The 12,226-nt window shown below is 51.7% G+C and overlaps 5 protein-coding genes across 5 annotated transcripts; 2 read left to right on the plus strand and 3 right to left on the minus strand.

Annotated features, from left to right (window-relative positions):
* Positions 1–57: 57 nt before the first annotated feature.
* Positions 58–2,596, plus strand: PEX2_077220 (40S ribosomal eS7 domain-containing protein; the record flags this gene model as incomplete). Its single annotated transcript, XM_016744992.1, has 6 exons — positions 58–141; positions 211–274; positions 464–1,047; positions 1,483–1,755; positions 2,058–2,140; positions 2,233–2,596. The coding sequence occupies 6 exons, from the start codon at positions 58–60 to the stop codon at positions 2,594–2,596; spliced, it is 1,452 nt and encodes a 483-aa protein (XP_016597910.1).
* Positions 2,597–3,233: 637 nt separating this feature from the next.
* On the minus strand, positions 3,234–5,188 carry PEX2_077230 (putative dynactin Arp1 p62 subunit RO2; the record flags this gene model as incomplete). The annotated part of the gene is made up of 2 exons (XM_016744993.1): positions 3,234–4,743; positions 4,806–5,188. 2 exons carry the CDS (start codon positions 5,186–5,188, stop codon positions 3,234–3,236), a joined length of 1,893 nt encoding a protein of 630 aa, XP_016597911.1.
* Positions 5,189–5,694: 506 nt separating this feature from the next.
* PEX2_077240 (uncharacterized protein) lies at positions 5,695–6,856 on the plus strand (the record flags this gene model as incomplete). The annotated part of the gene is made up of 2 exons (XM_016744994.1): positions 5,695–5,922; positions 6,014–6,856. The coding sequence occupies 2 exons, from the start codon at positions 5,695–5,697 to the stop codon at positions 6,854–6,856; spliced, it is 1,071 nt and encodes a 356-aa protein (XP_016597912.1).
* Positions 6,857–7,060: 204 nt separating this feature from the next.
* On the minus strand, positions 7,061–7,727 carry PEX2_077250 (actin-related protein 2/3 complex subunit 5 family protein; the record flags this gene model as incomplete). Its single annotated transcript, XM_016744995.1, has 2 exons — positions 7,061–7,283; positions 7,369–7,727. The coding sequence occupies 2 exons, from the start codon at positions 7,725–7,727 to the stop codon at positions 7,061–7,063; spliced, it is 582 nt and encodes a 193-aa protein (XP_016597913.1).
* Positions 7,728–8,385: 658 nt separating this feature from the next.
* pmcB (putative calcium-translocating P-type ATPase(PMCA-type)) lies at positions 8,386–12,219 on the minus strand (the record flags this gene model as incomplete). Its single annotated transcript, XM_016744996.1, has 5 exons — positions 8,386–9,178; positions 9,245–10,667; positions 10,726–10,871; positions 10,931–11,361; positions 11,476–12,219. 5 exons carry the CDS (start codon positions 12,217–12,219, stop codon positions 8,386–8,388), a joined length of 3,537 nt encoding a protein of 1,178 aa, XP_016597914.1.
* Positions 12,220–12,226: the final 7 nt, after the last annotated feature.

The following is a 12,226-nucleotide window of genomic DNA, read 5'->3' on the forward strand; positions in this document are numbered from 1 at the left end:
CCATAGAAGGCCTGACTGTGATTACTTTGATCTCACTGTTATTTCCTTGTCTCAGCCATGTCCGAATCAGCGAGCGCAAATACCCCGAAGCCGAGTAGCAGTGTCAAGCTTGTACTGCTCGGAGAGGCCGCAGTGGGCAAGGTACTACTCCTCCATTCACCATGTTACACGATTATCAACAGCTAACCACCTAGTATTATTCGCTCATAGTCATCGCTTGTCCTCCGCTTCGTCAACAATGATTTCCAGGAGAACAAGGAACCAACCATTGGCGGTAAGATCTCTCTATGGATTTAGCCCCCACAAGATACGAGGTACTGTCCCTGGCAGATGAGATACTTTCTGGAGAACACAGGGGCAGTGTATAGTATCCAAAATTTAGTTGTGCCCCCCGCAAACGGGCTACCGCAACCCCTCAAATGGGACTTTGCACTAGGATGATCAACTAACGTCATCTTTCTAGCCGCATTTCTGACGCAAAAATGTTCCCTTCCTACACGCACGATCAAGTTCGAGATCTGGGATACCGCCGGCCAGGAGCGATTCGCTTCGCTCGCCCCGATGTACTACCGCAACGCGCAAGCAGCGCTTGTCGTCTACGACGTTACGAAACCCTCTTCGCTGACAAAAGCCAAGCACTGGGTCGCCGAGCTACAACGCCAAGCGAGCCCTGGAATTGTCATTGCCCTCGTCGGTAACAAGCTGGACTTGACTAATGATGGGGGTGAAGTTTCCGAGGCCGCTGGCGCTGCACAGAGCGAGTCTGAGTCGGCCCAGGATGGCGAGGAAGGCTCTGATGAGCAAGATGATGTGCAGGACGCCGTGTCCGGCGATGCTCGCAAGGTATCGACACGGGAGGCTACCGGCTATGCGGAGGAGGAGGGCCTTTTGTTCTTCGAGACTAGCGCCAAGACCGGTACCAATGTTGTGGATGTCTTCACGGCAATTGCCAACGCCATCCCCGAAAGCAGTCTGAAGACTGGCCGCGGTACCGGTGCAGGAACCGGCCAGACTTCGTTGGGTAGTCGGTCAGCAGAAGACGCACGGGTTAACCTGGGTGATCGAAACACTGCTACGGCTAAGGAAGGCTGTGCTTGCTGATTTGGGTCTTTTTGGGCAGATGTTCTTGCAATTATTTCCATGGATACAGGCGTCCCTCTTGCTTTTTTTTTTCTCATTTCTTGCTTGTTCCGGCTCCAATGGAGACTCCGTGTGCTCTTATAGTCCACAGTGTGCTATTCCCCGAGAAACGCCTCATTTCAACAGTGTGATTAGAGTGTAAATGTTTTTTTAAATTGGCATTAGCAATCAGAAATAACCTCCATACCTACATAACAGTGAAGAGTAGAACAATATGGCCAAAAAGAGGTCCTGGGGTAGTTACCAACCAAAGGCGAGTCGAATAGTGGATCCCTTTCAGCGGCAATCGGCCAATCAGCAACGAGCCCTAAGACGGCCACACTAAACTCAAATAGGAAATAGCGCACCCTAAGCGAATGCGCCGATCCCACAGCAAATTCCCATTCGATTCAATCTGCGAACCTCCCCTCCGTCGACATCACCACCAGCACTTCCCGCAGCACCCCGTCGCTCGCAATAATGGCTGCCATCAACAAGATCGCCCCCAACTCGCCGTCCCGGCAGAACCCCTCCGAGCTGGAGACCGCGATCGCCGGCGCTCTCTTCGACCTCGAGAGCAACACACAGGACCTGAAGGCCAGCCTTCGTCCCCTGCAGTTCGTCTCTGCCCGCGAGGTAAGAATTGGTGTCCGAGGCTCCCGACATGCGAATTGAATCGTTCTGGAATGGCGTCTGTGAATTTTCGAGGGATTTTCGATGCTCCGGGGTATATTGGTCGGATTTGTGGATTGATTTCAATTCATATCCACCAACGCCAAAAAAATCATCAACATGGAGAGGAATCATCAGCAAAGGAGGCAACACACAAATGGATATGAAAATTCGCAGAGCAAGACGCCGTTCCAGGGGGGAATTCTATTTCTGTGTGCACGACATTTTCAGCCGGACAACGCTCTGACATTATTCTCGCTATCTAGGTTGAGGTCGGCCACGGCAAGAAGGCCATCATTGTCTTCGTCCCCGTCCCCCTCCTGACCAGCTTCCACAAGATCCAGCAGCGGTAAGCAACCACCTGCCCTTCCAACACCCAGGGCCAACCAAAACACCCCCCCTTCGAAAATAAGGAACAACCCGAAACTAACACCAACTCAGTCTTACCCGCGAGCTCGAGAAGAAGTTCTCCGACCGCCACGTTCTCTTCGTGGCCCAGCGCCGCATCCTGCCCCGCCCCAAGCGCTCCGCCAACTCGCGCACCACCCAGACCCAGAAGCGCCCCCGCTCGCGCACTCTGACCGCTGTCCACGACTCCATCCTCTCCGACCTCGTCTACCCCGTCGAGATTGTCGGTAAGCGCACCCGCACCAAGGAGGACGGCTCCAAGACCCTCAAGGTCATCCTCGACGAGAAGGAGCGTGGTGGTGTCGACCACCGCCTCGATGCCTACGGCGAGGTCTACCGCCGCCTCACCGGCCGCTCCGTTGCCTTCGAGTTCCCCCAGAGCGGCGCTGAGTTCTAAATGCATATTTAGAATTCTGTGTTCACTTTGACTTTTTTTGGGGCTAGGGGCTTGGAATGTGCTCGGTTGATGCGTGGGAGAATGGCATTGTTTCTAGTTTTGAATTGTTGCTAGATTCAACGCCATTGATGGGTTCCAAAGAGATGATCTCCATAAAAATGCATTGACGGTTTTTTCTCTTTTCTTTTTTTGCCCCCAGTCACTGGTTGCATTGGTTTTTGTATCCGGTGTGAGCTCTGGGTGAGGCGATGGAGTTGAGTTCTCTCTCTGTCTCCCGATCTAATGAAGGTGGGATGGAATATCTGATAGTATTCCAATTCAACAATTCCGACTTTTCATTGCTTCTTTAAATGATTCTGTCTGGCTGGGATTGGGATCTAGCCTGCTTGTAGATTATAAGATTGATAACCCGTGGGTATCCAGATATAATTGTTGGATGTATCTCCCATGGTTAAGTGAAGTAGATTATATTCTGCTGTTATGTTCTATTGGCAGTATCAAATCGAAAGCTCACTGGACAATAGTATGTGGATGCTTCTATGAACGGGGAAAAAAACAAGTACACTCGGGGTATGAAAGGCATAAAACGCAAACCAGTCGACGCGAATATGAACAAGACGATAACATCCCTATTTATCTACAACGAAGCCTGAATCCTCCCCACACCAAGCACCATCCAATAAGCCAACTCCCTGGTAATCTTATCATCAGGTTTAGATCCCTTGCCAACATTCTGCTGGTCAAGCTGCGCATCCGCATCCCAATCCATATGCACGAAGACCGGAATCTCAAGCACATCCTCATCCTGCCTGGAAGCCGCAACAGCCAAGACATCCTCATCATTAGTCTCGGTATTGGGATTGCCATCGCCGCCTTCAGCACTACTCCCAGGCAACGTACCAGGGACAACCTCCAACACAACGGTCGTCCAGTTCCGGCCCTTATCCCATACCTTGCCTGCCTCGGGTACTCCGCGTAGAACGGCGGAGCGAGAGTCACTCGTTAGGGGTGCCGAGGCACCCTGCAACGCCTCGTCCCAGACATCGCTGTTCGCGCCAATCTCGAACTGCGGAGAGAGAACTGTGACTTTCGTCGCAACGTGGCCTGGGGTTACGGGGGGCGTGGCGAGGGTGATGCGGACGGGGTCGAACATGTGGTTTTTTAGGGTAAGAAGGATGTGGATTGGGCGCAGGGGTGGGAGGGAGTTGAGGTCAGTAGTTAGGGCCATGGCTGGGAGGACGGAGGAGGAAGAGGGGGCTAGAGGGCGGAGGGTTGGGAGGGGGATGTAGCTGAGGGCAATGAGGCGGATGCGGAAGCGAGTAGATTGCGGCTTGCTCTCGGGCTTCACGAGGATGTGCTTGCAAGACTTGCAGCGCTTGGCTCGCTTGGTGCGGAGGAGGACTGGGAGTGGGAGGAGATCGTCGACGAAGCGGGCGTCAGGTGATTGGGTTGCGCGCTGGTCTATTGAGGCCATACCATCCCAGCCACATTCTGGTGACTGAAGTCGTGTAATCATGTCCGTCTCGTTCTCTGGAGCGACCTGAAGACCCTCGCTTGCAGACAGGGCTTCGCGCATAACAGGTGGCTTGGATTTGGGCTTCTTGCCGCCACCATACAGCCCGCTTAGGCGCGAAGAAGATGTGTAGAGAGACATGAGCCGGTTTAGGGCGCCGGGCGAAGAGAACCCAAATTCAGAGCTAAGACGGTCATTTGGCGAGTTTGATGTCTCAGCGATCTGTGTACGGTAGAAGCTTTTCAGGGCTGCAAACCGGGCATCTGTGCCCATTGGAGGTGCAGCCGGGTCTTCTTTTGGTGTAGCTTGCTCTTCATCACGCTCGCGCGCATTTGCTTGCTCGTCAGCCGAGGCGAAGCTGGACAATGGATGTTTCAGATCTCCAAAGGTACGAGAAGCTTGCCTCGAGCGATCGAGACCAGTCGGGGCAGTGGAGTCTGTCATCTTTTGCAGCTGACTGCGGATATTTGTCGGCTTGTCGAATTTGATGCCGATGTCTAGCGTCGTCCAAAGACAGTATCCGCAAGACAACACCCACGGACCCTGCTGAGGCCCGTTCCCTGTGGCATTCTCAATAGTACTCACAGCCAGCGGAGCTGTACAAATAGGACAATTGAAGCAATTCCGACCACACCTATAGATATACACATGTTAGCGGATGCTTAAACACAACCCTCTGCACCCTCTAGTACGTACCGGTTGCCATCACTTCTCACCATACTACTCGGCGTTTCAAACAAGCAGCTAGGGCAATACCAGCTCACAATCTCCTCCGTAATACATCGAGGGCATTTGATCTGGTGACACTCCTCGCAATAGAGAAGTTGTTCAGGCGGATACAGCGAGAAGTTAGACCGCGGAGAGCGGGGATCAAAGGTTTGCTCTTCATCCTCATCCTCTTCTTGATCCTCCTCTTTTGCTGATAGCTTCTTGTCTTGGTCTGTGTCCACCCGCTCGGGTGGTGGTTTCTGCGGCGATTTCTGCGGGGACTCTCTCGACCTCCGCTTCCTGGCTGGGTCAGGAACCGGTGTGTCGGCGCAGGGGCATGATATGTAGGTATATGGGAAAGGACGCGACATTTTATCAACGTGGAGGGGCGAGCGAGATAGTGTGTGGTAGCTTTCGAGGTGTGCACTTGGATCAAATCATGCTTCGTCTCTATGGGTCGAGAGGTGAATATCGGGGTGGTGTAAACAGGTTGTCTGATAAAAAAGTCGTAGCTATGAGGTGGCTTCTATTTTTGGGTAGAAATATCTTAATTTTCAGGATCCCAGCCTTGTTGCGCCGAATCAGAGACCCTGAGAGGAACGTGTTGGCGCGTGGGGTCTTATTCGAGCAGGGGTCGCAATGGCTCTGTCACGCCTGATGTACTATGCACAATATGCACAATTTAGGAATCAAGAGCAATTCCAGGCCAAGTGTCTCGAAAGCACCAATTGCAAGAAGTCCACGGTCTGCGGAGAGGGAGCTCTTCCGCATCAACAATCGACGTCAGATCCCGCCATTTTCTGCCCGCTATCGCCGCAAACCCATGGATTTGCATGCTTGAGGGTTTAGAATCCTCTATATCCATTATACAGCCACAATGATACCTCTACAGACATTCCGTGCCAGCCTCTCAAGGCGATGCTTTACACCAACGACTACTATCCGAAGATATGCCAGCCAGACACCCGGTAACCCAATGCTTGAGGTCTTCAACCGCAAAGTCAAGCACCTCCAAAAAGATCGGGCAGCCCGGAATGTGGAAGAGAGTCGGAAAGTCGACTACCTGAAAGATGAAGTAGCAATGCGGTTATGTGAGCGCTTACTGGTAAGCCATTGAACGAATCAAGCGCAGAAGAAAAGCGCAGAAGCCTAAAAAAGACACATCAACTGACAAGAGCTTCTCTCGCCATGAATAGGACATTAAACGTGACTTCCCAAACGTCCTAGATCTAGGCGCAAACAGCTGCAACATTGCCCGGGCTCTCACATCCCCTAATGTCGACTCGGTCATGCCGGAAGGAATCATCACACCACCACTATCAAAAAAGATCTCGAAGCTGACATGTGTGGATACATCGCACGCGCTGCTCCACCGCGACGAGAACGAGCTGTTTAACAAGGAGATCGACATCCAGCGGGATGTGATTCCGGACCTGGAGACGTTGCCGTACGCACCGAACAGCTTCGACGCTGTTCTCTCGTCGCTCTCGATCCACTGGATCAACGACCTGCCTGCGCTCCTGGAGCAAGTGAACACAATACTGAAGCCTGATGCGCCGTTCATCGCGGCCATGTTTGGTGGCGATACGTTGTACGAGCTGCGCGGGTCACTGCAGCTGGCTGATATGGAGCGCCGTGGTGGTGTGAGTCCGCATGTGTCACCTCTGGCGGATGTCAAGGATGTCGGGAGCTTGCTGGGCCGTACCGGGTTCAAGATGCTTACTGTTGATGTCGAGGATATTGTGGTCGAGTTCCCGGATACCTTTGCGCTGATGCAGGATCTGCAGGCGATGGGCGAGGGTAACGCAATCATGAACCGTGACTCAGCACCACTTTCGCGGGATGTCTTGCTGGCTAATGAAGCTATATACCGTTCTCTGCATATGGAGGAAGGTGCGCGTGGTATCCCAGCGACGTTCCGGTTGATCTTTATGATTGGGTGGAAGGAAGGCGAGGGCCAGTCACAGCCGTTGCAGCGTGGCAGCGGTGATATTAACCTCAAGGACATCCTTGAGGGAGGTGACTTGGATAAACCATGAAGAATGGAAACAAAAGGGCAAAGAGAAAGAGCCCAATATTTTGTCACAATATAATATGTAAAACTACGCTTAAAGCGACACTGGAGAGATACCATCCACAGAGATGTATGGAATGCAAGCCTCTACCAAGACGAGAACAAAAAAAAAAACAGTCAGAATGTAAATCATAAGAAACGAACCTCCATCCGATGCTGTTTTCTCCGCTCAAACCGTCCTGCGATCAGTCATGACCCGCACAATCGACCCAGTACCAGCAATCTCCACAAGCCTCTCGTGCCAGCTCAGCAAAACGCTCATCTGCTGACCACCACCACCTTCGCCCAAGTTGCGAGCCTGAATCTGCGAGAAGCCCGTGTCCTGAGGCGAAACCGACTTCTTCGGCGACTGGGTACCGGTACCGGGAGCAGACGAGGACATTCCCTTGTACCTATGATCAATAAATCAGCAATCAAACCCACGACTTTCCACCCGACGTTTCCTCTTCTAGCAATCGAAACAGTAATTCCACGTACAGGTATTTCATCAAGCAATCCGCCCGCTCAGCCCCGCCATCCCCGCTGCACACACCCTCCAGGATGCGGGTCATCTCGCCCTGCCGGATACCCTGCAGCACATCGATGACGGTAGCAAGATGCACCTCCTTGGCGCGGTCGTCGCCGCCCAGTGGCGCCGTATCGAGGACAGTTCGCAGAGCGCCCTCCGGGTCACCGCCGCGCAGCATCTGGCGCACCTGTGTCGCGGCATTGGCGGCGTCACTGGCGCTTGCGGCTTGGGGGAGTGTGGCTGGGAGGAGGGATTCCATGGGGAAGTTGGCCGAGGACTCGGGGTCCAGGGCATCAATGTTGATGGTGCGGTAGTTGATTTGCGACATGGTGGCGGTTGGGGTTTCGGTGAGGGTGGAAATAGAGTAGAAATAAGTCTCGATCAAGTTTTTGGCCAAGCTAGTCGAGTTGATTTGGTATAAAGGAAGCTTTGTGGGGAGCTGCCTGTTAGTCTGTTTGGTACGGTATATCGGTGCGGTGGGCGGAAGCGGGGAGATTACTAGTGACGTGGGAGTCTCCGAGCGGTATGAGATCCAATGGGGATAGAATAACAGATCAAAGGCTGTTTGACAGACAGAGATCAGATTAACTGGTCGCAGATAAGTAAGTAGGTGAGTCGACAGGGCAATGCGGAGTCAATTGGGGAGTCCACGGGAGATGGAGCTGGACACTTGGTGGACGGGGTGTTGTGGCCTGAGGCAGAAACATAGTACTCAAACCCAGTTGCCTAGAGGCTCTTGTTTTCTATGTTGTACTCCGTATAGTATTGAGTATTCTAGTGAGTAAACCAGCTGCTGAGTTTCTGAATAATGTCCATGTAGAGAGAAGTAAATTTCATAATTACTAAATAAATCCAAGAGTGCGGTTTTTTTGGTGGTATATATACACATCATCTATATCGAATCCAGTGCTTTATATACAATTAGCACAACAATAAAATATCAAACAACCCACCAAATGCTAAAAACACCAACGCTAAAATAAAAACTAAGGAGAGGTCGTAATTGTGATAGGGGGCACCACGACATGAGGAGGCGTGGCAGGACGCTCAGGAGAGAGCTTTTGCTTGCTGAGGTCAAGACTCTCCGGAGCTTGTTCGGGATCAACAGACTCTGTGGGTGGCGTATTCAACTCAACTGCGTCTTCTGACTTCCGCTTGGTGACAATACGGCGATAGAAACGCTTTACAGGCCTAAAGAAGGACTTGATACCATGACCAATTGCCTTGCAGCCCTTAGAAAGCGGGCGCAAAACAACAGCCATGCCGCCAACAACAGCATTGAAAACAAGCCCGAAATGGTAGTCTGGGATGAGTCGGAGAGCGATAGCCCAGGGCAAGCAGGCAATAGAACATATAATACAAACACCCCAGAGGGTGCCGCTCAAGCGAGTCACGTTGAATGCCTGGCCGCCAACGTAGACGATCATGATCTGACCACCGATCATGATGGCATTGATTCCTAGGAACCAGTAGTTGCGGAACATGCCTTCGAAGATATTGAACTTGTTGTCGAGACGGCGGTTGTTGAATTCATTGAAGATCTGCATCCACACGAACGTATTGAATACCACGGTGGCGAGCTGCTTAGCGCGCAACTCGGGTTCGGAGCTGAGATGAGCACTGAGGAGCTTGTCGCCTGCGAAGTAAAGCATGAATGTGATGGCTAGCTGGTATACCGCTTGACCGAGGATCATTTTCCACATGGTCAATGTGAAGAGGGAGGCGTGTTTGGGGACAGGCTTGCGGTCGAGAATTTGTTCAGTCGGGGCGTCCGTGGCTCTGTATTCCCAAAACGTTAGCAAAAAGTCCAAGCGAAATATAAAAGAACATGGCAAGGCAACTTACAAAGCGAGAGCGGCGAAGGTGTCCATAATCAGGTTCACCCAGAGCAGCTGCACAGCGGTCAAAACACTAGTGTTATCACTGCTGTATACAGATGACACGAAGGTGAGTACCACAGCTGTGATATTGACTGTGACCTGGAACTGCAAAAACTTGGCAACGGCGTCATTGACAGCTCGTCCCCAAGAGATTGCTGTGATAATGGACTTGAAATTATCATCCAGAAGAATAATCGAACTGGCCTCCTTCGCAACCTCAGTACCGGCAATACCCATGGAGAAGCCGACATCTGCAGTCCGCAAAGCTGGTCCGTCATTAGTACCATCACCTGTCACAGCGACAGTTTCACCGAGGATCTTGAGCCGTTCGACCAAGATTCGCTTGTCATCGGGGGATGATCGCGCTAGAACTTGCAGGCGCGGGATTACTTCATCCATCTCCGCGTTTGTAAGTTGGCGGAACTTGGGACCTTCCATGACCAATCCATCCTCCGTCTTAATTCCACAAGAAGATGCAATGGCAGTGGCAGTGGCAACGTTATCACCAGTCACCATCTTGACCTGGACGCCTGCCGAGTGACATTTGCGAATGGCTGACGGGACTTCGGGGCGAAGAGGGTCTTGGATACCCACAACTCCAACCCAAGTCATACCATGGAAGAAATCCTCAAACTTCGCCGAAGCATCTTCAGAATGTTTGGCTTCTGTCGGAGGCCAGGTTGCGAAGTCCTTGTAGACCATGCCAATCGTCCGAAGAGACTTGTGAGCATAATTGTCAATAATCTCGAGAAGGTTCTTCTTCTGTGCCTCAGAAAGCTGCTCCACATCGGGTCTCTCTTTGGAGATATCAATGTTGACAATTTCTGTGGTACAGACACCGACCATCAACTCGGACGCTCCCTTAACAAGCAGTCGGTAGCCAGCACCAGGGACACGGTAAACAACACCCATGCACTTCCTAGCGGAGTCGAAAGGAATCAATTGGGTGATCTCAGCGGAGCCACGCTCCGAGACAAGATCCATGCCCATATAATCCCGGGCCAACTGAAGCATCGCTACCTCAGTCTTACTACCGACAAAATCTATGGAGCCGTCTTTTTCCTGTTCAAAGGCAGTCGAGTTCAAAGCGATGCTCTTGATGATCAAATCCTTGATGGGAGCCGATAATTTCTGGGAAACCGCCGAAATAGTCATCGAACTCTCCACATCTTCATCTTCGGTTCTCTGGCTGAAGTCCTGATTCGAGCCCCAAGTTCCGGCCACAACAGTCATTTTGTTCTGTGTCAATGTACCTGTTTTATCAGAGCAGATGACTGTGGCATTGCCCATAGTCTCGCATGCGCGAAGGACACGGACGAGGTTGTTCTCCTTGACCATTCGTGTAGTAGCAAAGGCCAAAGCCAGCGTTACTGCCAATGGAAGACCCTCTGGTAGAGAAGACAGATGTCAGTAGAGTCCAAATAGTTCCGAAACATCGGCGCTTACCTGGAATAGCGACAACAATAACCGTGACAGCAACAATAAGAATATCCACAAACTCTTTGCCTTTCATAGCACCATTCTTTTCCGGGTGATTAGGGAGATCGGCTACAAATCGGAAGAGCAGAACGAAGAATAGAATACCAGCAGCCCTGTCAATCATCATCAGTAACCTATTACAAGGAAAAGGAAGTAAGGAGGCTGAACTCACGCTGTACCCAAATATCCAATCCAATCCGCCAACTTACCCAGTTTGACCTGAAGCGGCGTTGGATCATTAGGAGTCTGCAGCGACAGCAAGATCCGTCCGTAGGTAGAATACGGCCCAACACTGGTGACAACATAAGTCCCCACACCTTCGAGGACCTTACTACCGGAGATCAGGAACGGGTCAAGTTTCTTGGTGGCCTTGCCGCCGACAATTTGCTGCCAGACTTCTTGGCCGGGGGTCTTTTTCATTTGATCCGACTCGCCAGTGGCAGAAGACTCATCGCACTTTACGCCGTAGCCTGAAACTAGAATACCATCCGCGGGGATGGAGTCGCCTGCCTCGAGATGTAGGATGTCGCCAACCATGATATCGTAGATCGAAACCATGTCAGTTTTGCCTGAGCGGGTGACTTTGACTTCACGATCATCGTTCTGTTAGGGATGTTAGCAGTGCTTACTTGCTGGATTGGTAGGGGGAGGACTTGCCCGTTTGTTTAGTTTAGCAAATTGTCTCTCTTTTTGCCAATCGTTGGCAGCTGTGACTACTGTGACAATCAAAATTGCCACGCAGATGGCAACTCCCTCCACCCAGTCGACACCCGAGCCTTCTGACACGGTCTCGTATATCCCCAGTGATAGTGACACCACGGCGGCGATGGTCAATAATATAATAATTTTGTCATTATATGCAGCCCAGAATAATTTCAGGAACCCAGTCGATTTCCGAGCGGGTAGCTTATTCAGACTGAAGACACGAATACGGTCTTCAAAGGGCGAGCCATTACCAGATGGCGCCGGCGCTGAAGTGACAAGGTTTGATGAAGATTTCTCTGTAGATGTCTTTTGCGCCGCAGGCGCCACATCCTGGAACTCGACTTTTCCCTCCAGACACCCTTCATCCATTGACAAACCGGCATTCAGATCTGTTCGCAGACCGCGCTCCAGACCCTGCAATCCGCCAAGAGCATGGAATGCAGCCAAGGACTTCGGATTCTGCATTTTGTTTAGTTGACCCGGGGAAAATGCAAACCGATTATCCTCCACTTCGAAATCAGATTCATTCCGCGGATCCGGTTTCAAAGCATCCGACAGCGATACATCGTCATACGCATCTTTGGAAGTATGGGCCGGGTCTACCTCGGAGTTCGCCCGCGAGCGAACCATAGTATCAGCAGAAGAAGCGAATGAGTCCGCCCGCGGACGCAATGTATCGCCATCGATCGACTGTGAAGGTCGATGCGAGGCATTTTGAACCATCAGCCGGGCTGGATCTGGTGGGGTCCAGGCCATATCTGGT

The sequence above is a fragment of the Penicillium expansum genome (genome assembly GCF_000769745.1).
Source record: "Penicillium expansum strain MD-8 chromosome Unknown contig268, whole genome shotgun sequence".
Taxonomy (NCBI): Eukaryota; Fungi; Ascomycota; class Eurotiomycetes; order Eurotiales; family Aspergillaceae; genus Penicillium; species Penicillium expansum.